Genomic DNA, 27,265 nt, shown 5'->3' with positions numbered 1-27,265 from the left:
CCCTGCGATCTCTTTTTTAAATTTCGATATCACCTCTTCCCATAGTTGATTTTTGTTGGATCCCATCGTTATTGGGAGACCCAAGTATTTGAATTTGTCCCAATCTGCGTATCTGTTAAAGCCCAGATCGCTGGCAATTCTGTTGATAGCGTGCTGCTCTGTATTCCATCTGTAGACAACTCTTTTCCTTTCACTGATTAATGCTCCAGAGATACGACAATATTTTTTAAGTATGGTTCTGAAGGAGTTTGCAATTCTTGGAGATGCACCCCCAAGCAACAGTGAATCGTCAGCGAACAACGCGTGATTCATCGGGGCGATTTCTTTCACGATTTTGATCCGAGGGATGTAGCCATTTTGTTTTTCCAAGATCAATTTCCTGCTCAGGGAATCTGCCATCAGGATGTAAGGAAATGGTGAAAGGGGGCAACCCTACCTCAATCCCCTAGTGGCTAAGAAGAAATCTGCTGGTCTCCCATTTACCATTGGAGCTATCAGATCTTCTCTAGGCAAGCTTTGATTAAATTTATAAAGTCTTGGTTAAATCCAAAGGATGAAAGGAAACTGTACAGAAAAGAGTGGTTAACTCTATCAAAAGCATTACACATGTCTATTTTTATAAGCACACCTTGTTCTTTGCGTGAGTGGCTCGAGTGCAGGGCTCTTGGACTTGGATAACGTTGTCCAGGATATGTCTTCCTTTCACAAATCCCCCTTGGGCTGGAGAAATGAGCTTTTGCAGGAGAGGCTTGATTTTGTTCGCCAGAAGTTTGGTCACTATCTTGTAGGACGCATTGCACAGTGAAATCGGCCAGTATCTGTCCAGTGATCCTGGGTTTGTTTCCTTGGGTATGAAAGCGAGGAAGGTTGAGTTAATTCCACCCCCGATCTTTGCCTTTCTCATAAATCCATGTATCATTCTGAGGAGATCAGGTTTGATTAGTTCCCAATAGATTCTATAAAAGTGGATTGAAAATCCATCAGGTCCTGGTGCTTTGTCTGGCTCCATGGACCAGACAATATTAGAAATCTCTTTCTCCGTGACTGAGCTCGTAAGATTTTCATTATCCTCCATGCTGACTAGCTTTGGTATGTCTGCGAGGAACTCTGATATATCTTCCTTGCTCCCATCCTTTTCTGCAGTAAGGAGGGTCTGGAAATGTTTCATTGCAGCTTCCTTGATTTGGGCAAATCCCTTGCATACATGTCCATTAGATGTGGTGATTTTTGCTATGTGATTTCGGGAAAGTCAAGACCTGTACTTTCTATGGAAATATGTGGTGTTTTTGTCCCCAGCTTTAAGCCACAAACTGCGGGACTTTAAGCGCCAATACTCTTCCTCGCTTCTGAAGGAACAATATGATTTCCTTTGTGCAGATTTTTCTTTGTCTAAATCCATGGGGTAAATATCTTTCTCTTCCAATTCAAATTGTATTTCTTCCAGCTGAATGACAGCCTCTTTCCTCTGGCTAGTGGGGGTTTTCATAGGTTTCTTTATCCATTCTTTTAGGGCCTTCTTTGCATTTTTCATTTTTTTCTCCCACACGTAGCTTGGGGAGCCTGAAACGTCTATTCTCCAAGCTTTTTGAATTGTTTCAAAGAACCCTTCTCTTTCTTCCCAGAGAGGACTGAAGCGAAAGGGGAGGGGGCCTAGGTCTTCTTCATCTTTCAGGCAAAGGAGAATTGGTTTGTGATCTGAGGTCAGTTTTGGAAGAATCTTGTTGATGACTATTCTTTTCCCCATCATTATAGAGCTGCTGATGAGGAATCTGTCTAGCCTTGTTGCTATATGATTTTCTCCTGTTCTGTTGTTGGTCCAAGTGTATTTTCCTTTAACTGGCTTGAAGTCTACTAAGTCCCTCTGTAGTATCATATTCTCCACTGTGGTGAGAAAAGGGTCTCTTGAGTAAATCCCTCCTCTCTTCTCTTTAGAGTCAAGAATTATGTTCAGGTCACCTCCTATAACTATGTTCTTGGGATTGATATGGTCTAGAAACTCCGAGAGTGTCTTCCAGCAATCTTTCTTTTCCTCATAGTGTATATTAACATACATATTACACAAAGCTAGGTTGAGATTTCTTGCTGTGTGGCGCAATCCAGTAAATATCCAATGCTGGGTCTCGAGGGATATTTCTAAAGAAAAGGAGTTTTTTGACCAGAATGTACCTATTCCTCCAGTCGTGCCTCTGGCGCTGACAACATTTCCAGAGTCGAATTTCCATTTGGTGTTACTGGTATTTAGAAGGATCTCCCCTTCTACCTTTGTTTCTTGGAGAATGAGGATGTCTGTGGGTTCCATTTTCAACAGATCTTTAATGGCCTCTACCTTAGTGTGATTCCCCAAACCTCCGCAGTTCCAAGAGACCAGCTGCATCATTTACCACTTGTTGGGGTAGGCCCTCCTCCCTTGGGGACCCTAGGTTTGGTATTCCTCCCAAGTGTCATCTCAATGGTAGCTTGACTACCAAGGGTTTTTTGCCTTTCTGACTCTTCTTCCGTGGTTTACCTGTTTATTCTTCTTCCAAATTTTTTTGTTGGCATTTCAAAGGTTTCATCATCTGATGAGCCCATGTTCTCTGTGTTTTTCTTCTTTTGTTTGATTATATCAGCATAAGAAGGAGAGGAAGTATTACTTGGGGTTAGGTTTAGTTTATTACCTGGCTCTAAAGTGTCGTTATTATCCAGCTGAGGTAGATCTTCTCACTCTGTCTCTAGAGGATCTAGAGGTGGCTTAAGAGATTCAAAGGGGTTTTTGTCCTCCACGATGCTAATGGTTTCTCTGCTTCTAGTGTTTTGATTGCTTGCACTTTGTTGCCCTGCTTTATTCTCTGTATCTTTAGCTTTATTTTTGTTGTTCTGCCTGCTACTTGTTGTTTTCTTTGCTTGTTTCCATTGTTCGCCCTTTTCTTTCTCTGATACCTCCTTATTTCTCTTTTTGCAGTATCTTGTGAAGTGCTCGTATTCGTGACACTGTCAACACTTGAACGACAGCTGTTCATAGTCGGGCTCTTGGATGTGTGTCCAATCCACCACCGAGAGTTTGATTGCTTCAGTTAGCCCGATTTCCAGGTCAAACTCTACACAGATATGGGCGCAGGAGTATTGATCCTTCCTCGGTGCCTGATCTATGTATCTTCCTAGGGCGTTGCCGATGGATTTTAGCGAGTTCTACTCCAGCAATGTAGGGGAAGGTGTGGGAGACGCACCCAAATAGGTACAGCCGTAGGCACATCTTGTGCTGGATCAAAGTCTGGGGACCATTTGTTCAAGTAGAGGCCTTGCAGACCCATGAAGTATGGCCCATTTCTGAAGATCAGGCTTCTGTCTTCTGCGTTATCAAACACGAAAACGAAGAACCCTTTGCCTACAAAATGACTCTTTATTCCTTCATTAACCAGTGGTATCCAGTTTCTTTTAACCCATTCTTCTACTACTTTCGGGGATGGCCATAGCCCTGTAAACTGGCCAATGAGGCCTCTTTCTGCTAGATTCAACGTTGTTCTGCAGGTTTCCTCCACAGGCAAGGTCACCGTGGGGATGTTGTCCAGTTTTTTCACAAACTTTTGCTGCGAGCTTGTGGTCTGACGTTTCCCTGCAGCTGCTATTAGAGATCTGAAGGCTTCGAGCTCCGAAGGCGAGGGAGGAGGGGCTGCAGGGCGACCTCTGAGCTCCATAGGGGAGAAGATCACGCGAAGGAGGGAGGGATCAGTCAGGCGTAAGTAATCAACATTTTAAGAAAAGGGAAAGAAGACAATTAGGAAATTTGTTAAGTAATCATGATTTAAAAAATAATTGGACATAACAAAATTTAAAGTGTAAAAAAATGTAACATTTAAAAAAAAATATCCACACTTAATACATTAGATTATTTAAAGTGTCAAAAATAAGCCTTCTAGAAAAAAGAGTTGATGCTACATCAGCGCGTTTCAAAATCAGCATGAAAGTCACTAGCATTTAAAAACAAATATTTATATTTGATACATAAGAAAATTTGAAGTGTCAAAAATATGCTCTAAAAAATATAGTGTATTATGAATTAACGTTTTTCAAAATCCGATGATTTTTTTGCTACTTCAGAAAAACGGGTAATCGTATCAATTCTTGTTTCAAAGCTTACATTGTCGCATAAGATAATGCCAACTGAGCTTCATTTCTGAAAGGTCCTTTATGTTTGTTAGTTTGGGAAAAATCAACTATCTCTAGCATCCTCAAGCATCTAGTTGCCCAGTTCACCCTTAAGGTATCCGAGCTCTACCTTATTCTTTAATCTTGGATTTGATTTCTTATTATCTCTTATCATTGCTCACTTTTTATTTCTTATCTCTTCTATATCTTTATAAATATTTTCAGAGGATGAATTTAAGTATCTTTTCTCTACTACCTTTGTTGTCTCTATTTTGTTGGTCTCTTCTTAGGAATTAAATTAGAATTGTGATGAACTTGATCTTCACCATTTACAAGTGGTGGAGGATGATGTGGTTGAATATCCATACGACCTCGGGAGTGGACCTTTTGTTGTCATTTGTATGCTACCCTTTGTGGTTTGTGCACCACCCTTCTAGATAACTTGCACCATAGCCTCCATCCCTTTGTTACTTTTAATTGTCATGCCATAACATATATTGAAAGTTGTGAGAGATTGTAAAGTAGAGAATTAGAAATTTATTTTCAAATCGATTTATTAATGTTGATAATTAGGAGTAAAAATTAGCGTCATCCAATCTCGTTTAATTGAGAAATTTAATGATGTAATAATAGGAAAAACATTACATGATGTAATAATCAAACAATTTAATATTAAGGAAATGTAATTTGACTCATCAACTATATCTAAAATTTATTAGAAGGACAGGATAATAAAAGTATTACATTACCAAAGAAGTTTGATATGCCTTTATGAAATTTACTTTGATCACACATTTGTTAAAATTAGATCATGTGTTTGTTTTGAGCACTATTACAAAGTTGTAGCATGTGGCCAACATCCCTCTACCCAAAGCCATTAACAATGTGTTATGTGCTCTGGGTTCTCCTTAAAGCTTAAAGTTGGTGGTCTTCTTAACTAGGACTTCCGATAACTAAATTTCCTTTGAGCTACCTAAGGCATTAGCTTGCTAGGATATGGTCATGGAAAGTGTTTTTCAATGCTCATTGAAGAAAAATGCATGGATTCCTAGATGAGAAATTAATTCAAATAGGTGCAATTTCTACATGGTGATAGCAACCTAGATTTTCTAACAGAAGTGGTTGTATTATTATTTTATAATTCTAAGAAGGTTCTCCATAACTTGGTAAATCCATTGTACGACTATATTTTTTGTCATGCGAAGTAAAATATCCCAAAAAACGAATTAAGAGACTTCGTTGCAATTTTATTGTTCACTCTTTAAAATAATGGTAGTCATTTTAGAGTTTCTTAGGAATTTATAGAATACATTCATCTATGTTAATGTGAATTTATTTATATGTTTCACTGATAAGGAGGTGGTTAATTATGAGAAAATATATGCCCATCTACAACAATTCAAAGGAAGCAGTTCTAGGTATAAACATACCATATATATATTATTACATGAACACTGAAAGAAATGTTCACATCTTAAGACCTAAAATAATGTGACATGTTCACATGATGCTATAGGAGTGGAGATATAGTGGAGACATTTAAAAATGTATGCATATCATTGCGTACATTGTGTAACAACAATAATCAAGGTAAGGCACACAACTCTAGAAACAATTCTATTCAATATCATTGTGTTCGGATATTCCGACACATAGGAAATAGCTAAGCATAACTTGATCTAGTGTAGAGTTAGGTAAAGTGTGTTTCTTTACTATGTACTTTTCTAACTTACAATATGATGGTAATGATATGTTCTAGACATGAAGTGATCCGATGGTTCATTCTCTCCTCGGTATTACCACCACTTGATTCGTGATTTAACAGCTGATTGATCCATGATCTCTATTTAAAGAGCATGGAGGGTAATTTGTAAGGTGAAAGTAAAGAAAGAAGATTATGTAATTTTTCTTTATTTTATTAATAAATTGACTGAAGTGGCCGCGTTGGCTCAGGCTGTGGACTGTTTCCCTCTTTGAGGGTTTTAAACACGTCAATAATACTGGTGTATTGATCTGTGATATATTTTTGAGCGGTGTCCTTTGGTGTTCTATCTGAGGAACTTACCCTGTAAATTCCTACATGGTATCAAAGGTATTTGAGGGTCACATCTGTTGGTGATTCAAATTTGAAGCCAGTACAACTGCATCCGACTGTCGTTTCCTAGATCTACTGTTTTTTACTGCTTTCGGGACGAGAGGATTGCTCTATTGTGTTAAGAGCATATGTTCCAGTGAGGAACTCCTTTTGTTTCACGCGAAAATGTTTCAGGTAGCCCTAGCTACGCCATTTTTAAGATCTGGAGGTATACAGTCTTTATTTGCACTTTTAGTTGTTCATCTCTCTATTTATTTCAGTTTATTTAACTCTCTACTTTTTATTACCAGATCTATATCTTTCATTTCTGTGTATGCTCTTTTCCCCGCGACTCTATGCGATCTCGGCAAATCAGAAACATAAAGGAAGAATTTTTCTTATGTGTATGCTCTTTTCCGTCACGCCTTAGTGTGATCTCAGAAAATAAAAAGCATTGAGTAAAATATTTAGTTTCCGGTGAAAGCTAACGCCAAGCCATAAGATTTGGTTTGGTTTTTTTTTGCATGTCCGTGTTGGTTTGTGTGTTTTTTCGTTTTGTAGGAAAAAAAAGTTTTTTCAAGTAAGCACGTACTCCATAGCTTCAGTGACTTATAAAAAAAAAAAATTCCTCTTTTCCAAAAATTATTAACCTTTTAAACTAGCTCACTTGGTCCAAACTTACTTTATGAGAATAGAGGTCTTAGGTTCAAGTCTTTTTTTTGTTGAGTTACTTTTTCAAAAAACACATGTAACTTATGTTTTAAAGTTACTTTATGTAAAAATGTTCTCACCCATTGTAAAAAGTGAGTCACTTATAATTGTAAAGTCTCTTTATCTTTATTTAAGTTACAATTATGTGGGTAGCTCATAAAGTACCATTGTAAAAGTGACTTTCACTTATTTATAAAAGTGGGTCACATATATATTTTTTTTTAAAGTGAGTCAATTAGATTAATTTTGGAAATAAGGGGGATTTTTTTTCAAAATATAACATTATCATTCACTTCTGCACATTCACGTACTTCGTCGGCATCTTCAACAACTTTTCTTCAAAAAGCCATATCTTCTTCATCCGGAAGCCGTATTCAGAGCTGTTTTTTTTGTATCAGCCTAATTTTTCAAGATCTTTCCACTTGAACACTTAGTTTCAACATCTATAGCTTCAGTTTCTGTTAAAATGGAAAGTCCATGGCAAGATATTCTTGACAACACCAACTACTTCCAATGGGTGTACTACATGGAGGATTTACTTGGAAGTAAAGGTCTTTATATAATAGCCTCAGGCCAAGAGTCTAAACCGAAAGATGAAGATAAGGCAGTCAAATGGGAAAATAAGCAAAATCAAGCACGTGGGTTGATAGGGATGTCTATTTCTCCAGACCTTAGATTCCATATCGCAAAACTTGATACACCTGATGAAGCAATAAAAAAACTCAATAAAGTTTTTGGAATTAAAAATAAAATTAGAGCCCATTAAATAGAAAATGAGTTGCTTACGTTGGACCCCAATAATTTTTCTTCCATTGAAGATTTTTTGTCCAAGTTCAAAACCCTTAGACTTCTCTTGGAAGATGTTAAGGTTAAGAAAGAAGATGGTAGCCTTACATGTTCCATTCTTACTAATTTAGGACCAACCTACTCTATATTTGTTTCCACCTTCAATTCTACTAGAGAAGCCTTTATTTCTGAAGGACAAGCCTATAAATCCCCCTCTTTTGATGCCTTTTGTGATTCTTTAATGAGGTAACAAGAAAAACTCTTACATCTTGGCCTTCTTAATCTTGGAAACTCTTCTAAGAAAGCCTTAGCTGCCCAGCAACAACCAAGTTCAAAGAATCCTAAAAAACAACATCCTAAAAAGAATGGTCCTAAACCAACCAAGGGTCCTCAGCACTTTCAGGCTCAAAATGAAAAATCAATTCAACAAAATGATAAAGCGAATAAAAACAAAGGGAAGAAGACTGATAGACATTGCAACTTTTGTAATCAAGATGGTCATTAAGAATCCAAATGCTTTAAGAAGATGGAAGCCTTGGGATTCTTCCTTGGGAATCAGCGACGTACACGTTCTCAATTCGATAGAGCCTCTTCTTTACTCGCTCAAGCTTCAACGAATTATGATCCTGACACCTTTGCAGAAGCTTCAGGCCATTCAGATTGGGACACAACTATGAATGAAGAATATCATTCATTATTGGCAAATGATACATGGAATCTTGTTCCTCTTCCAAAGGGAAGAAAACTTGTTAGATGTAAATGGGTTTACAGAACCAAGTTTGGATTGGATAGAAAAGTTGATAAGCATAAATCTCGTCTTGTTGCTAAGGGATTTTCACGAGTTGAAGGCATTGACTATACTAAAACCTTCTCCCTTGTTGTGAAAACAAACTCTATTCACCTTTTTCTTTCCCTTGTTGCCTCTTTCAAATGGGATGTCCATCAGATGGATGTTAAATCTACCTTCTTGCATGGGGGCTTTCATGAAGAAATATATATGGAACAACCTCCTCGCTTTATACAAACAGACTCCAGCCTTGTATGTTGGCTTAAGAAATCCCTTTATGGTCTCAAGCAAGCCCCTCAGGCTTCGTATGCCAAAATGGATAACTTTCTTTTAGATACTGGCTTTTCTAGGTGTCATTATGACAATAATGTCTACACCAAGAAAGTGGGTAAGTCTCTTATCATTATTTTTCTTTACGTTGATGATCTTATCCTTACTGGTAGTGATCCCAACCTTATAAACCATGTGAAGTCCAGCCTTAAAAAGTAGTTTGAAATTAAAGACTTAGGACACTTGCATTATTTTCTTGGTCTTCAATTCTTGCAATCCAAGGAAGGTATTTCCCTTTCCTAGTCCAAGTATGCCTGTGATCTTCTCTGCCACTTTCATATGGAAGACTATAATGCAGCCCCTTCTCCCTTTCAGTCTGGAGCCAAACTTTCAGTCACTTGTACTTCCCCTGAAGTTGATGCTACCTTATACTATTAGCTTGTAGGAAACCTTTTGTATATGACCCATACACATCTTGACCTTTCCTTTGTTGTTGGCCTTATTGCTCAGTTTATGCAAAATCCACATGAAAGTCATTAGAAAGCAGCTAAAAGAATAATTCGTTATGTTCAAGGTACAGTTCAGTTTGGGATTCATTATAGTGCAGAAGAAACTCCCCTGTTGGTTGGTTTCACCGATTCCTATTGGGCTGGTGACCCTGATGATTGGAAGTCTATTGCAGGTTATGTATTCACTCTTGGTTTTGGACCTATTACATGCGCTTGTAGGAAACAAAGTGTCATTTCTCTTTCTTCAGCAGAAGAAGAGTATCGTGGTGTCATAGAAGCTAGTAAGGAAGTCGTGTGGCTTCGTCAGATCCTGTCAGAGTTTGGCTTTCAACAGCAGCATCCAACTACACTTTGGTGTGATAATCAAAGTGCCAATCAACTATGAAAAGATCCAGTCCAACATCAGTGAAGAAAACACATGGAACTACACATGCACTTCATCAGAAAGCTCATTCATGACCATGTTCTTGAAGTGCAATATTATTCAACCGATGATCAAGTTGCAGACATCTTTACAAAGGCTCTCACAAAGGCGAAGTTTACTAAACTTCGATTTATGGTTGGAGTTCAGGAAGTTGTCACTAATGGGGGATAGGCTCTAATGCCTCCTTCCTTCTCCTATTGTGTCATATTTGTACATCCTTATATCCTATCCCATTTGTTCTTATGGGGGGATGTTAGGATATTCCGACACACAGGAAATAGTTAAGTATAACTTGGTCTAGTGTAGAGTTAGGTAAAGTGTGTTTCTTTACTATGTACATTTGTAACTTACAATCCAACGGTCACGATATGTTCTAGACACGAAGTCATCCGACGATTCATGTTCTCCTCGGTATTACCGACACTTAATCCATGGCTTAACACCCAATTAGTCCATGATCTCTATTTAAAGAGCATAGAGGGTCATTTGTAAGGTGACCGTTCATAGGAGAAGCTTATGTAATTTTTCTTTCTTTTATTAATAAATTACCTGAAGTGGACGCATTGGCTCAGGTCGTGGACTGTTTCCCTCTTTGAGGGTTTTGAATACTGGTGTATTGATTCGTGATATATTTGTGAGCGGTGTCCTTTGATGTTCTATCTGAGGAAGTTACCCTGTAAATTCCTACACATTATTTATCATTCTATACGGAAATTGTAGCAAAATTCTATTTGGCTCGTGAAATCCCATGTAATTTGCAATGAGGTCTATCATCTTTCTATGACTAAATATGATATGTTTGTGTGTGCCTAGTAGTGTATTCAATGTTTGCAACAACACAAGGATGAATATTATCTCTTCATAGATAAGATATAGGACGCACTTCATGTACCCAAGAAATCTTAACTTAGTAAAATTTACAAATACAATATTTGTATTTTATGTGTGTATATACTATTGATATAAATTTGTTAAAAGTATATACTTATAATGTCCCTACCATTATAACTGGAACAATAAATCTTGTCCATTGGATGCAATATTTTCTATGATGACGTAAAAGCAAATGCTTCTATCATTGAGTAAATATTGATGCATTAGCATTTGATGCAATAGAGTTACAAAACTATGTAGAAGACAAGGCCAACTAAGCTTCATTTGTGACAAGTCCATTATGTTTGTTAGTTTGGGAAAAATCAACTGTCTCTAGCATCCTCGAGCATCCAACTGCCTAGTTCACCCTTAGTATCTTAACTCTAGTTTATTCTTTCATCTTGGATTTTCTTTCTTCTTGTGTCTTATCTTTGGTCATTTTTTCTGTCTTATCTCTATACCTTCATAAATATTTTCACAGGATGAATTTAAGTATATTTTCTTTACTACCTCTATTATCTCTATTTTGTTGGTATCTTCTTAAAAATTAAATTAGATTTGTAATGAACTTGATATTCACAATTACAAGTGGTAGAGGATGATGTGGTTGAATCTCCATATGACCTAGGGAGTGGAATTTTTGTTGTCATTTGTACACTACCCTTGTGATTTGTACACAACCCTTCTAGATAACTTGCACCATAACTTCCATCCCATTGTTACTTTTAATTGCAGTGCCATAACATATATTACAAGTTGTGAGAGCTTGTAAAGTGGATAATTGAAATTTGTTTTTTCAAATTGATTTATTAATGCTGATAATTAGGGGGAAAAAGAGCGTCATCTAATCTCATTGAATCGAGAAATTTAATTTTTAAAATTTTATAATAATAATAATAATAATAATAATATCCATTTTTAAGGTCACAGCCAAACCAGACACCAAACTGGTGTATGAGACCCCCTTGTTTGTGAGACAAGGGACCCACCTCCACGCAACGATTTGATTGCTAAGTCTACAAAGGCATACATACTCTACCCCCTTCTGGGTTTGAACCTGTGACCTCCTAGGAGGAAACACATGCTCTTAACCATTAAGCTCACTCAAGCTGTATAATAAATAAAAGAAAAATTATTTTTTCTAAATAAATTAAATGAATATATAATAGGAAAAACACTTTATGATGTAAAATTCACACAATTTAATAATAAAGAAAAGTAACTTGACTCATCGCCGATAACTATAATTCCTTAGAAGTGGAGGATAATATAATTATAAACCCTTAGAAGCAAAGGATAATAAAAGTATTAATGTATCAAAGAATTTTGGTATTTGCTTTGATCATGTGTTTGTTAAAATTAAAATATGTAAACAACTAGACCAACATCATATTCATGTCGATATGCATCGTTCACTGCAGGCTTGGGATAGGAAAACCCTATTCACCGAAGCCAATCCCAAGTGTTCATTTTTGTCGTCCTACTTCCAATTAAAAACTGCCACATGGTTGTCTCCCATTTCTTGATTCAATCCCTAATCTTGTTCATCTTGTTCTGTCGTTGAAAGGACAAATTTTCTGGCCGGAAGGAAGACCTATGTCAAGTTGAGCTCTGAAGGCTCTCTTTATTCCAAAATCATATGATCCCGTAGAGGTAGAAGCATTCATTTAAGAACTAGTCACTTTGTTCCAAAATCATATGATCCTGTAGAGGTAGAACCATTTGTTTAAGAACAAGAAGCATAGGTAGATGGACCCGTTTCAAAGCTTGGACCTTCCTCTGTTTGATGCACAAGCTTGGACCCTCTGTTCGACAATATACAATATACAGTGGCGAGAAATATTTAATCTCTGAAAATGGATGCTGAGAGGGGAAATCCTTAGCCATGAGATCTGGCGGAGGCCAGAAAAAGTTAATGTCAGAAAATGCACGAATGAAAAAGGATGATCAGATCCAGAGAGAATTTTTTCACACTAACAATGATAGGAGAGAATTTTTTGACATTGAAGTGGAAAAAGCATCGAACACTAAATGACATATTAGAGTCAAGAGGTTACTCACATTGACTTAAACATGTTGACAAATCCTCCGTATTGATGGGATATATGGATGCTTCACTGCTAAGGAGTTTCGCTCCGAGCTTCAAAGTGATCATTTAAACAAGAAATTGGTTCGATCGATCGGAGATCCTTTCTTGTCCAGCACAACGGATTTTGCACGGTAAATGCCTCTTGTGCGGTTATTTATTTTGTTTTATGTGAGTGTTTGGACGAAAGATTAAGTAAAAAGAGCTGGATATTCGAGTTCTGGTCTGGAAAATATTTCAATTTTCTTTATTTATCATGAGCTTCAAAACCCTAGGTTGAAAGAAAAAAAAATGTAGGCCAGAGCCGTAGATATTGCAGTGTTCTTAACGAAATCCTAAGGTTGAAATATGAAGCTGTAAATATCATAGTAACCTTTTGTACATATATGTATTGGTGTATGAGACCTTAGAAGGAGACAAGAAATCCAAAAGAACTACAGGATAGTCTCTACAAACTATTAGTGAATTAGATTTCAAGTTAGATTGTATGTTTAGGTGTTAAATAGCAGAAATAATGATCAAACTTAGAGATTTCACTTTAAATTGGATAACCTCAGTTCAAATTGCACAATCTTAGGTTAAACTCTCGCAATTTCATAGCTTATGTTAGATTCTTATAATTCTCACCTCTAGTAACATTGTTGCAATTTTTAGATTAAATACCATTATTTAAGGCCAAATTGAGCGCATACAGATTAAAATACCGTTGCATTTAGAGGTAAAACAATGTACAAATAGTTGGAGTCCAAGATAAGCTTTGTAAGGATAAATTGTATAGTTCAAGGTTAGATATCATAAAATATTTGTGAATTAGGAAAACTGTAGAGGTTTTCAGGGGAAAGTGTTATATACATATATATTAGACATTAGATTGTGGTTTATATTGGGGAAATAGATGGCTTTCCTAGCCAATAATTGGTTTCTTAGGAAAAGTTAGGCGAGGTCCTATATTTTTAAGAGGTCCTATATTTGTACCTGTATTGGACATTTCTGGTGTATCTTTATTACAAGCTTTACTTCCTCTTGCTGAACAAATAATAAGTTGCGAGAAGCTTATAGGATGCCAAAGGATAAATGAAATATCCATTATGCGAAAAATTAAGGTATTTTATATCATTTTTGAAGAAGTCAGAGATGTGGGGGTTTCACTGCCTCCTTCTGCTTTGCTATGATTAAGAAACCTATATATTATTTTCTAGAACATAAAATATTTATTGGAGGACTGTAGTGGAGATGTTTGGTTGGTGATGCAAGCTGACGAAATATCAAATAAATTTTATGTTCTAACACATGACATGGCTACTGCATTGGATGTACTTTACTTGAGATTATTGGATGTCACATACGAGGTTAAGGAGAAAATTGAGTTGGTTCACAGTCAGGCAAAAAGAGCTAAGCTTTTCATTGATATGGCTGAAGAACAACTCTGCAGAGATGTGCTTGTTGTTCTTGATCAGTTCGAGAAGGTGGTGACCCCGAAGAAATCTAAACTCAGAAAAATTCTTGACGATCTCCATCTGAAGAATGCAAGGGATTGTTTAAGAGAGATATAATTGTTGGAGGAAGAGATGAGAAATCAAAATAAGGTAGGTGCGGATCAAAATGTTTCAATGATTCATAGCTTGATTGGTTTCATGCGCTATTGCAAGTGTGTCCTATTTGGGGTTACAGAGATGGAATTTGATGCAAAATTACAGCCATCAAGTGAACATAGAGTTTCCAGAGCAGAGGATGTCCCTGTTATTCCAGATGATTTTAGATGTCCGATCTCACTTGATTTGATGAGAGAACCAGTCATTAATTCTGCTGGGAAAATGTATGAACTAGATTCCATTACCAGATGGATAGAGGAAGGACACTCTACTTGTCTGAAGAATGGACATAAACTTTTGCATACAAATCTTATTCCATATCATGCTCTCCGCAACCTTATTATTCAGTATTGTGATGCACATAACATCCCTTTTTAAAAACAAGGAAACAACATGAAAAATTCGTCAATGGAAAGCACCGTGAGTACTAAGGTATCTATAGAAGCTGCAAAGATGAATGTGTATTTCCTTATAGAAAAAATATAGGATCCTTTGAATTGAAGAGGCAGGTTGCTTATGAACTCATACTTCTTTCTAAATGCAACATGGAAAATAGAAATTGCATTGCAGAGGTAGGAGCCATACCTTTTCTTGTATGGATGCTATCTTCCCACGATCCCAAAGTTCAAGAAAATGTGGTAACTACACTCCTAAATTTATCTACTTATGAGAGGAACAAATATAAAAGAATGCAATATGTTGCTTTACTGCCGATCATCAATGTTCTCAGTAATGGATGCAGTACAGAGGCGAGGGAGAATTTTGCTGCAACGCTCTTCAACCTTTCCTCTGTTGATGAATATAATAAATTAATTGGAGAGAGGCCAGAAGCCATTCCAACCTTGATAAATCTTGTCCACGACCGAACTGTCAGAGGCAAGAGGGATGCAACTGCTGCCTTGTTTAATCTTTCAATTTTTGATGGAAATGTTTCACAGGTAATAACATATGGGGTAGCTCCTTTGTTAATTAATGCATTGGAACATGACATGGCGGGTCTTACAAATAATGTAGTTTCTGTTCTTGTTGTTCTTGCAAATCAACTAGAAGGATTTCTTGCAATTTATGAAACCTCTTCAATCCCTCTAATTGCCAACCTTCTAATATTGATTTCTACTTCACCTGAATACAAGGAGAATTGTGTTGGTATTTTTATATCCTTGTATTGCAGTGGAAGAGACAAAATTGTAAATAACTTGCCGAGATTTCCATCATTGATGCCTTCTTTGTATAATCTTCTTACATCTGGTACTCTATAGAAAAAAAGAAAGCTAGATCTCTTTTCATAATTCTTCATAGTTGGGAGCCTTCGGTAGCTCCCTAAACAATTCTCTCACACGAGACTGAAAATACAGTCACTACAGTGCACTAGCATCGAAGTATTTGGTTTTCTTTCGATTCTTTCCCCAATTTTTATGGAGACTCTTATTTTTTCTTTGTGAAGCACCTGCCACCAATTCATTTAGCTGCTCATGTTTTATTGGTATAGTACATTCTTTCAGTTTGGCCAACAAGGATGAAAATAAATGTAAACATGTATGTTATTCAACAACTTCATGTATTATATAATGTAGACAAATGTAAATAAATGTAAACATGTTTATCTTTCAATAACGTATTTACGCCGATATGCGTCTTTCACTGTGAGCTTAGGGTGGGCAAACCCTGTTCATCCCAGCCAATCACAGGTGTTCATTTTTGTCATACTACTTCCAATTAAAAACCGCCACATGGTTATCTCTCATTGCTTGATTCAATCCCTAATCATGTTCATGTTCTTCTGTAGCCGGAAGGACAACTTCTCTGGACGAAAGGAAGACCTGCGTCAAGTTGAAATCTGAAGGCTCACTTTGTTCCAAAATCATATGATCTCGTAGAGGTAGAAGTATTCATTTAAGAACCGGAAGTATAGGTAGATGGACCAGTTTCAAAGCTTGTACCTTCCTCTGTTCGACACACAAGCTTGGACTCGTTGTTCGACGATATATATATATATATAAAACTTACCAGATCTAGGATTCTTATGGCTAAATGATTGTGAGTCTGGTAGATAGTGTAGAGGAGCCGACAGTTGGTCATTGCTGGAAAATTTTAAATGTTTGCAGAGCTTTCTGGACAAGCCCATGTGGAAAATTCTGACACACACATGCTACATAGAGCAAGACATCCCTGTGGGTATGTTTAGTGATTTTATATTGGGAAACCCAAATGAACTTTAGCATGTCTTGGAATTGAATCGAGAAGAACACGATGTTATTTCTTTTGTTAGTGTTTGTTTCTAGACCATGGCTTAGGAAACAGTCAAGCGTTTAGCCCTACATAATGGATTCCTTCCTAATGCATATTTTGTAGAAAATAGAGTCTTGACATTGAGGAAAAGTAGTAGTAAAAATATAGTGCAGAGGGAACCCTATAAGGGATTGCATTTTTGATCCATGGAACCATATTTTAGCTCTCCCTAGAGATTCAAATGGTTATATTGCAACTCTAAATAGACCCACAAGTTTGCAATGTGAGTATATTTGGCTTGTCTTCCCCCATTGTATTTTTCTTCTGCTTCGTGTACATCAACATCAAGGAAATACCTGCAGGGTTTAGGATTCGCAAAGAGGAAGGGAAACACACTCGTTTTCCAGAAAATCCTGCTGTTGTGAAAGAGACGTCTGATATTACGAACGTCTTCAATCTTCCCAAGATTGAGTATTCACAGATTTTTAATCAATGTTACTTCCATGTTGGATCATGAGTTTGGGATGAATCATATCACCTTTACCAGGCCCCCATGCTGCCCTTTTATTGATCCCGAGTTTCGATGCCAAGATAACAAGAGGCTAGATAAATTTTACATGAAATGGCGGTGGCAACCTTTGGGCTGCAATATTCCCAGGTCAATAGATCTCTGCCCTAATGTTAATATTAGTTTGGAGAAATAGATGACCTGAGTTTGATCTAGAATTTCAATTAGTATGGAGCTACATTTCAAGCTATAGTAAGAACATGGTTGCCTAATAATAATGTACATGCATTTGAGCCCCAAGGACAATAAAAATAAAAAATAATATTCATACCAAGAATAATCTGAAAGAGTTGCATGACAATATTATATCTCCTGTGTTGTTCTATTCAAGAAGGATAAAAAAGATACCAATGGACGTCTTATCTTATGTTGATGTTATGTGATTTAAGAAAGCTCATATTAAGACCAATGTAATCCTTATGCTGACATTGTTTGTTTAATTTGATCGGTAGTCTTTTACCAATGTTTATCTTATGTTGATGTTATGTGATTTAAGAAAGCTCATATTAAGACCAATGTAATCCTTATGCTGACATTGTTTGTTTAATTTGATTGGTAGTCTTTTACCAATGTTTTTCTCTTTGATGTCAAAATTTTAACAAAGTTTCAGATTGAACACCATTATAATTTTAAAGAGAATTGAGCACAGTCTGGTAACCTTTGTCGGCATATATATATTTTTTGTATGAACTAATTTCCTTTTATGTGATATCAACTTCAATGCAAGAAACATGCTAAATAGGATATGAAACCATCGAGCAGTCGTTTTTGGTGATTCAATCGGAAGAAACAATGGGAATCTCTCATTTTCATGCTATCTTACGCAGTTCCAAATGAACTCCAAATATATGAGGTCAATGGAAGCCCCATTTCAAAGCACAAGGGATTTATGTCCTTCAAATTCGAGGAGTTCAATTACACTGTGGAATATTATAGGGCACCATTTTGGGTTTTGCAAGGTTGTCCTCCTAAAGCTCTCCCCTTGAAGTTAAAATTACACTAAAATTGGATTTGGTTGACTGGACATCTCAATATTCAAAGGATGCAGATATTCTAGTCTTCAACACAGGGCATTGGTGGAACTTTGAGAAGACCTTCAGAGGGTAAGCTTTTATTTTGCAGTTTGAATGCAATGCAATTGTTGCATTTGGATTCTTTGTTATTCAGTTGAAGGCCTTAATCATGGAAGACTACATAGTTTATGTTGGTTGTATGTTCATACCCACAAATAAGAATCCCTTAATGGTGATCCTTTCTCTAACACAAAGCACCATAAAATGTTTTTGGGGCTACTTCTTGGTATTTTTTCCAAAAAATTAGATTGGCAAATAAGAAATCCTAATTTAAAACATCACAATTATTTCCATGCATTCCATATTTTATTAAACTTTAAAAACTTCTTCCTTGTTAGAATTTTCACCTTAGCTTTTCCATATGGATTGACAAAGAGAGTTTCACAGGGGCTGCTACTTTCAAGGAGAAGCAATAAAAAATACACTAGATCTGCTGACTGCATTTGAGAGATCTATGAATACTATGATGGAATGGATTTGTCAAGAAGTAAATACATAAAAAAACATGCATTCTTCCATACCTAGGCTCCTATGCATTTCAGGTTTTTGTCATATCTACTACCTTGATAATCTCTACACACTTAAATATTTCACTTTTATGGTATAATATCCAAAAGGGGAGGTTATTGAATTTTGTTATATCTCATGTTTTGTTCTTCACAAGCATGGGAGGTACATGGAAAATGGGTGGGAATTTCCATTTAGAGAACTAGCCAACAATAAGTCTAGTTGATTTCCTTGACCCACATTGATTAGGTGCTCAAAATTATGCTAAAAAGTAAAAGTATCATAATTTTGTTAATCTTGGCTTCAGATTGAAGAGCTCATCATTTTCATTCCAATGGTGTGAACGACACTCAAATCTGAGCTCGTATGCATAAGTTAGAGCAAGTCAAAGTTTAGATTTGACTTGCTTACATGGCAGAATTGGATGATGTGGCAAGGTCCTTTAGTGAATGAGGAGGCACCAAGTGGTAGGCCACTATTGGCCCCTGCATATCACAAATCGCATGTCAAGGGTGGAACGTGTCAAAGAATCATCCCCAAGCAAGGTAAGGGTTGTGATGCGATAAACCACAATCGCGCTTAGCAACAGGGAAGGTAATACGGAGAATCGACCCCCGACAGGTACCAGGTTGTGATGAGATATCGCAATCACATATCACAAACAGGGTAGAGTCTTGCACATAAAAAAACCCTCGGTACTCCACGATTGCGATTAGCGAAAGGATTCAGATGAGATAAGTTATCGGTTATAGTTTAATGTCTCGTCAGGTTTGTTGATATAGCAATTGCACATTTCCGCATTTTTCACAGGCCATAAGCCCTCATAACTCTGCGAATTGCGATTTGCAATAAGATAGTTAGTGCTGACAGATTAAGTCCCACCGCATGGAAAAATTCTCGCTCGATTAGCAAATTTTTGGAGCGAAAATGTGGGTTCGTGTCGGATGTGGAGAATTATGTAGGACAAATAGTGGGAGAGCTAGGAGAAGTCATAACTTCTTTACTTTTCCACCAAATTGGTGGAAAAAAGAAGTTATATAGCCATTTTTGAGTATTTTGGACTAATTGGAGGAGGTTCAGAAGCATTTGAGCATTGTAAACACATATTTTTACATTTTTTAACATAATAGAGAGGCCCAAGCCACTGGAAGCTAGACCAAGGAGACATAGCCCAGAAGGGGTGAACTCCTTGATCATGTTCTTGTTGTAATGTTTTTTTGATGATATTCTGTACATGTTTATCATGTTGTTCAGATTTTGATTTAAGCTAAATTGCTCATAAAATTAACATAAAAACTCTTCAGTTTACTTGAAAAATTTTGATGAATCCTTAAGCACAATGAGAGCATTTTATTTATCATATGAGGAAGATATTAGCATTGCAAACTAATATTTTAAATCAGATCAATTTGGTATTAGAGAACTAGGTTTTTATTTGTGGAAGAAGGATTTAATTGTTTACAACTTTATGTCATGCTTACAAGGTTAAAACTCAAAAGAGGTAAAGGAAATCTGGTTGGAAGCCCTGAAGTTGGGTCATGGAGAAGAAGAGAAAGGTTGCCACAATCTCCAACACCAGTTCAGCCTCAAGTTGTAGTTGAAACTCCAAAGATCATGTCTCATGAAGGAGAAACTACAAATTTGACAGAAGATGAAAAGACCTTCAGAAAGGCTTTCTTTGATATGACAAATATGGTGAAGGTCTTCTATGAAAAGAGGAATAGTAGATTACAAGGAGAAAGCTCCAAACCTCCTAACGGAGAAGGCTCTTCAGGATGAGGTAATGGAAAAGAAGGTAATGGGGGTGGAGACAAACCTCCACCCTCTCTGCCATCTTCTTCATCTTCTACTTCACAAGCATTTTCACACTCTTCCACTAATACAACCCTTACTCATACTCATCATCATTCTTCAAAAGGAACTGGTAAATCACCTTTTCTAAAACTTGATGTTAAATTCGAGTTTCCCATGTATAATGGTGAAGTGAATGCAGATAAGCTTGATAATTGGATTTATCAGTTGGAGGTCTATTGCAGGATTCAAAACCTTCAAGAGGATGACCTAAAGATTCAGTTAGCTTCCTTGATAATGGAGGGTGCAACACTTGTATGGTGGGAATCAAAGACCCAAGAGGAGATTAAAAAACATGGTAAGATCTCTATTTCTTGGAATGATTTCATTGCTGCAATCAAAAGAAAATTCTACCCTCTAGCTTATATGCAGAAAGCCATCATGAATTGGCAGAACTTTAGATAGCTTAAAGGTCAAAATGTGCAAGATTACACCCAAGAATTAAGAAAAAGGTCTGTGATGTTAGGTGTAGATTTCTAGTCATATGACACTTTGCTGAAGTACATAGGGGGTTTACACAGTTACCTTAGGCATACTATCTTAATGTTTAATCCCAGTAATATAGATGATGTGTGTGTGCAAGCCACTCATCTTGAGGCAAGAGGGAAAAATACCTGAGAAGAAGGAAGTAAAAATCCATTTAAGAGTAAAGGAAAAAAAAAGCCTTTCAAAGGGAAGGCAAAGAAAAATGCATCTATCAAAAAAGAAGGAGAGAAAATTACATGCAAACACTATTCCAAAGAGGGTCACGATGAAGCTCAGTATTGGAAGCTTCATCCTGAAATGAAACCAACAAGAAACAACAACAAGGGAAAACACAAGACAACCGCAACCGTTCAATAGGATTTGGGATCTAATTCAGGTGATGAAACTAAAATCACAGCGATAGGGTTAACAGGTAAAGAATCCATTGCCAACACTGGTTCTTCAGAGTCACAAAATTAAACTCCAAATGAAAAGAGGAGAATAAAACTGTTTCAAATAAGGGTGATATCGAAACATAACATGATTGATACGCAGTTTGATAGCGGCTCTCAAGCCAATCTTATCTCTCAAAACATTGTCAAGAGTTTAAATATGGAAATTGTTCCACATCATAAGCTGTATCCACTTGGATGGGTACATGACAATACGCAATTGCGAGTTACTAGAATGTGTAAACTGAGATTCACTATTACTGCAAATTTCATAGATGAAGTGGAGCTTGACATTGTTCCGTTAGATATTTGTGGCATGGTTTTGGGAAGCCCATACCTTTATGACAGAAAAGATATCTTCCATTGACATGAAAATAAATATCATTTATTCAAAAATGGAGTAGAATATATTGTGAGAGCTCACAGCAAGAAAACAAATCTTTCGCTTGTTAATGCAGGGAAGATGAAAAGACTAGTGAATTCGAGCAAGAATTTTGTGCTTCTCATGATCAAACCCAAAAATGATGTTGATAATGAAGCTTTTAAAGGTTTTGATTCAAATTTGAAATTTGAATTGGTTGACGTAGTTAACCAATATGATGAAAAATTTCAGGAAGCAAAGGGATTACCTCCCAAGAGAGGAATCCAACACAAGATACAGTTGCAGCAAGATTTTCGTCTTCCTAACATTGGCATGTACAGGATGTCAATGATGGAAAGCACAGACATTAAGACATAAATCCAAGAGTTATTGAATAAAGGGATCATCAGACCATCTTCCTAGCCTTGTGTTTCACCTATTGTCTTGGTTCCAAAGAATGATGGAACATGGCCCATATGTGTGGAATTCCGTGCATTGAACAAAATTACTATAAAGAACTGTTACCCACTGCCTCAAATAGATGATTTATTGGATCAATTGAAATATGTAAAGTATTTTACTAAGTTGGACTTAAGAAGTGGCTACCATCAAATTAGAATAGCTGAAGGAGACATCTAGAAGACAACATTCAAAACAAATCACTGTTTTTTTGAATGGCTAATTATGCCGTTTGGTTTATGTAATGCTCCTGCTACATTCATGTGTGTGATGAATGATGTGTTGAGGCCATTTCTTTATGAATTTGGCATAGTCTACTTAGATGGCATCTTAATTTTCAGTAAAGCTCATGCTGAACATGTAATGCATGTAAGAAAAGTAATTGATGTCTTGAAAAAAGAATAGTTGTATCTTAAGATGTCAAAGTGCGAGTTTGGAAAGACTTATTTATTTTACTTGGGTCATATTGTTGAAGGAGGTCAGTTAAAAATAGATCCCTCCAAGGTTGATGTCATTGTGAATTTGCCAAGGCCCAAGACAATTATAGAGGTAAGAATTTTTCTGGGAACGTCCCAATATTGGAGGAAATTAATTGCTACTTTTTCTCTTATAGAAGCTCCTTTGCATGCGTTGACCATTGTGAAAAGGTTTTTCAGTGGCGAGGAAAACAACAAAAGGCCTTTGATGTGTTGAAGGAAGAGATCAGTACAGCTCTCGTACTTGCAATTCCAGACTTGAGACAATCATTTGAGATTCAGATAGATGCTAGTGACTACGCTATGGGTGTATTCCTCATGCATCATGGTAATCCTATCTGTTTTCATTCGGAAACTTTTAATGGTGTAGTGATTAACTATCCTACATATGACAAGGAATTGTATGGATTGGTGCAAAGTGTGAAAAAATGGAAACACTACTTGATGGGTAAGGAAACATTCATTCACACTAATAATAAACCATTGCAATACCTGCAATCACAATCAAATTTGCAGCGATCAAGACACTTCCGATGGATGGGTTTCCTTCAACAATTCCACTTGGTAATCAGGTATAAGAAAGGTATTTACAATAAATTTGTTGATATGCTTTCTAGGCCGATTGTTAGTGTAGCTACTTTACTCAAGCATAATTATGATTTACATGAAAGTTATATTGAGCAATATGCATCAGATAATGAATTTCAAGATGTTTATGAAAGCTTTAGTCAAGGTAACCAAGTAGAGGAATTGGATTATCATTTGCATGATAACTTATTGTACCATCTTGGAAAGCTTATATTCCATAGGGAGAAAGAGTTAACATCATAAGAGAGGCACATACTTCTCTTATTGCTGGTCATTTCAGTGTAAGTAAGACGGTGGCACATCTACAGAGGTAATGTTATTGGCATCGTATGCCTGAAAGTGTGTCTCATTTTATTAAGGGATTTTCATTATGTGCAATCAGTAAGCCTAGTAATAGGAAGTTAGGATTGTACACACCATTTCCAGTTCATTCATTACTGTGGGAGAGTGTTTTTATGGATTTTGTAGGAGGTCTTCCATTGTCGAAAATAGGTCATGATTATTTATATGTAGTTGTGGATAGGTTCTGCAAAATGTGTATTTTGATGCCTTGTAAAATGAAAATTACAACTTAAAAAACTACTTAGTTATTATTTCAGAATGTTTGGGTGCATTTTGGATTGCCCTAATCCATTGTTAGTGGTCAAGATTCTCGCTTTGTGGGGAATTTTTAGTCAAACTTGTGGGGATTCATGGACACTAAACTAAAAAAGAGTACAACCTTTCATCCAGAAATGGATGGTAAAATAGAGGTAGTGAACAAAACAATGATACATCTTCTATGTGGGCATTGCAGCAAGGATCCTAAGTTGTGGGATGAATAGCTGCACTATATTCAACATGCTTACAACCGAACCAATCACTCTTCCACTCAAACTTCGCCATTTGAGGCATGCATGGGATATTTTCCTAAATATCCTTTGGATTTTATTTTTGGCAAAGATATTTCTATTAAAGGTCATAGCGACATAGATAAAGCAAGAAAGCTCATTAAAAAAATACAATTAGTACGCTAAAAGGTTCAAGAACAGCTTGAGAAAAGCCAAGGCATGTACAAAACAAGGCATGACAAGCATCGTCAAGATCACAAGTTCCAAGTTGGTGATGCAGTTTGGCTTCACATTAACAAAGAGAGGTTCGAAGGAGAAGGTAAAAATCTAAAACCAATTAGAGATGGTCCATTTAGAATTTTGGAAAAGATTGGTAATAATTCCTTCAGGATGGATTTTCTTTCATATATGAAAATTTATGTTGTTGTTAATGTTGATAATTTAAGGTTACATGATCATCCTTTGATTGAAGATCAAGGAGAGAATGTTCAAATTCCATATATTGACGACTTTTCTCCAGAATTTCTTGATGTGCTTCAGCAAGATACTATACTTGAAAGAAGATCAAGGACATAAAAAATGGGAAGTATTGATTATCTTCGAGTGGGGATCAAAGGTAAAATTCCTTAAAAATCCAAATGGATAGAGGTTTGAAAGGTGAGGGAATTGTGCCCTCACCTGCTGAACAATTGAAGGTGATACTTTTGGGGTCCAAAAGGCTTCCAGTGAGGAGGAGCGATTAGGTGCTCAAAATTATGCTCAAAAATCAAAGTGCCATAATTTTGTTAAACTTAGCTTTAGATCGAAGAGCTCGTCATTTTGATTCTAAAGGTGTGAACGAAACTCAAATACGAGCTTGTATGAAGAAGTTAGAGCAAGTCAAAGTTCAGATTTGACTTGCTTACATGGCAGGATTGGATGATGTGGAAAGGTCCTTCAGCGAATGAGGAGGCACCAAGTGGTAGGCCGTCATTGGGCCCCTCATATTGCAAACCGCATGTTATGGGTAGGATGTGTTAAATAATCGGCCCTAGGCAAGGCTAGGGTTGTGATGCGATAAATCGCAATTGCACATCACAATAGGGAATGCAATACAGAGAATCGACCGCCGACTGGTACTAGGTTGCGATGCGATATCAAAATTGCATATCGCAAATAGGGTAAAGTCTTGCACATAAAAAACCGCTGGTACTCTGCGATTACGATTAGCAAAAGGATTTGGATGGGATAAGTTATAGGCTGCAGTTTAATGTCCCGTCGGGTTCGTCGATATCACAATCACACATTTTCGCCTTGTTCACAGACCATAAGCCCACATAAATCTGTCGATTGTGATTTGTGATAAGACATTCGATGCCGACGTGTTAAGGCCCACCATGCGGAAAAATTCTCGCTCGATTAGTAGATTTTTGGAGCGAAAATGTGGGTTCTTGTCAGATGTGGAGCATTTTGTGGAACGAATAGTGGGAGAACTAGGAGAAGTCGCAACTTCTTCAATTTTCCACCAAATTCATGGCAAAAAGAGGATAGATAGCCAATTTTTAGTATTTTGGACTAATTGGAGCAGGTTTGAGAAGCATTTGAGCATTGTAAATACATATTTTTACATTTCTTAGCATAATAGAGAGGCCAAAGCCATTGGAAGCTGGACCAATGAGACGTAGCCCAAGAGGGGTGAACTCCTTTATCATTTTCTTGTTGTAATGTTTTTTTGATGATGTTATGTACATGTTTATGTTGTTGTGCAGATTCTGATTTATGTTAAATTGCTCATAAAATTAATATAAGAACTCTTCATTTTAATTAAAAAAAAAATTGCTGAATTCATAAGAACAATGAAAGCATTTTATTTATAATCTAAGGAAGATCTTAGCACTGCAAACTAATATTATAAATCAGGTCACACATCTATGGAGAAATAATATCATCATCTCCAAATCACTACAACAACTTAATCACAAAAAGAATGTGCAACTTCTAAACATAAGATATGCTTCAACTAAGAAGTGTCATTCATCACTGTATTATTTAGGCAATGGATCTGGACTTGCTTCCCTTAGTAGGTAGGATTACAACCACTGGTGTCTTCCTAGAGTGCCAAACACTTGGAATGAACTGCTCTATGCCTTTTTGATTGCAAGAGGCTTTGGGGATCAAACAAATGGAATTTACAACATGTAGAATTCCACCACATTCTTTGTAAAGTTAAATTTTCAATATCTATTCTATCACAAAGGTTGTTATTTATTTATCAAATTCCAAGTGAATTTGTGAGGAGGCATTTGGTTCAAGTAGAGAGGCAAAGCAATGATCGTTTTTCTAAGAGTTCTCACTAAAAATTACAAACTGCCGTCTCTTTTTGGAGCCTCTACTAAAGAGTTCAAACTATTTTATATTATTTTATTCAATTTGGTTTATCCTACATGAACCCCTCTATAACAATCAAACCATTTTTATTCATTTTGGTTTATACTACTTATGTGAATATGTGAAGTATTTTGTTTGTCCTGTGGTGGCTTTATCCAATTTGGTTAAGGATTTTTCTTTCAAATCTTTTGGATTGTTTTACCTATGTTAATAACTTTTGATGACCAAGGAAATCAACTCTGCATCTCCAACATCACCTCCTCTCCCTCTTGATATAAAAAAAAGGACTTTGACTTATTTTACATAGTTTTGATGACCAGGGAAATCAACTGTGCATCTCCAACATCACCTCCTCTCACTCTTGATATACAAAAAAGGAGACTTTGGGCTCTACACCTTCTTAGGTAGAATCTTGGCTATTTCATGCCAACAACCATGTCACCGCCCCAACGTTTCCTGGTTACATTACAGTTCACCCCACTTACCATAACATGACAGTTCAATCAATACAACAACCCCTTTATGTTCAACTAGCACAACAATTCCTTTGCAGTAGTACCTGGGCCATATTTTGAAGATCCCAACATTTATGGGGTTGTAAAAATGCCTAGATTTTTCATTTCAGAGTATTCAAACCTTGATTACACTAGAAAAATGCTCTTCTTTCACTTTTTTGAGGACTTAACCCTTGCGAGGTTGTAACTGAGTATTCAAACTCTAGTGGGGCTCTAACAACGCTCTCTTTTCACTTTCTTGAGGACTCAAACATTCTGGGGCTATACCAATGCCTAACTTTTCTTTT

General features: G+C 36.6%; 1 protein-coding gene and 2 pseudogenes across 1 annotated transcript; 2 read left to right on the top strand and 1 right to left on the bottom strand.

Moving 5' to 3' along the window:
• Positions 1–1,249: 1,249 nt before the first annotated feature.
• Positions 1,250–2,374, bottom strand: LOC149156472 (uncharacterized). Its single transcript, XM_089444765.1, has one exon. It carries the CDS (start codon positions 2,372–2,374, stop codon positions 1,250–1,252), a length of 1,125 nt encoding a protein of 374 aa, XP_089300891.1.
• A 10,785-nt stretch (positions 2,375–13,159) lies between these two features.
• On the top strand, positions 13,160–16,012 carry LOC149156471 (U-box domain-containing protein 1-like; annotated as a pseudogene).
• Positions 16,013–16,672: 660 nt separating this feature from the next.
• Positions 16,673–18,674, top strand: LOC149156470 (protein trichome birefringence-like 10; annotated as a pseudogene).
• The last annotated feature ends 8,591 nt before the right edge of the window (positions 18,675–27,265 follow it).

Source organism: Pinus tabuliformis, chromosome 9 (assembly GCF_031772625.1).
Source record: "Pinus tabuliformis cultivar Carrire ecotype Pingquan chromosome 9, CPIR1, whole genome shotgun sequence".
Lineage (NCBI taxonomy): Eukaryota > Viridiplantae > Streptophyta > Pinopsida > Pinales > Pinaceae > Pinus > Pinus tabuliformis.
This window is presented reverse-complemented; position numbering and strand designations above follow the sequence as displayed.

What these genes read in the sequence shown, in the direction of transcription:
- LOC149156472 (XM_089444765.1), bottom strand. Translation starts at nt 2,374, where the DNA reads ATGCAGCTGGTCTCTTGGAACTGCGGAGGTTTGGGGAATCACACTAAG.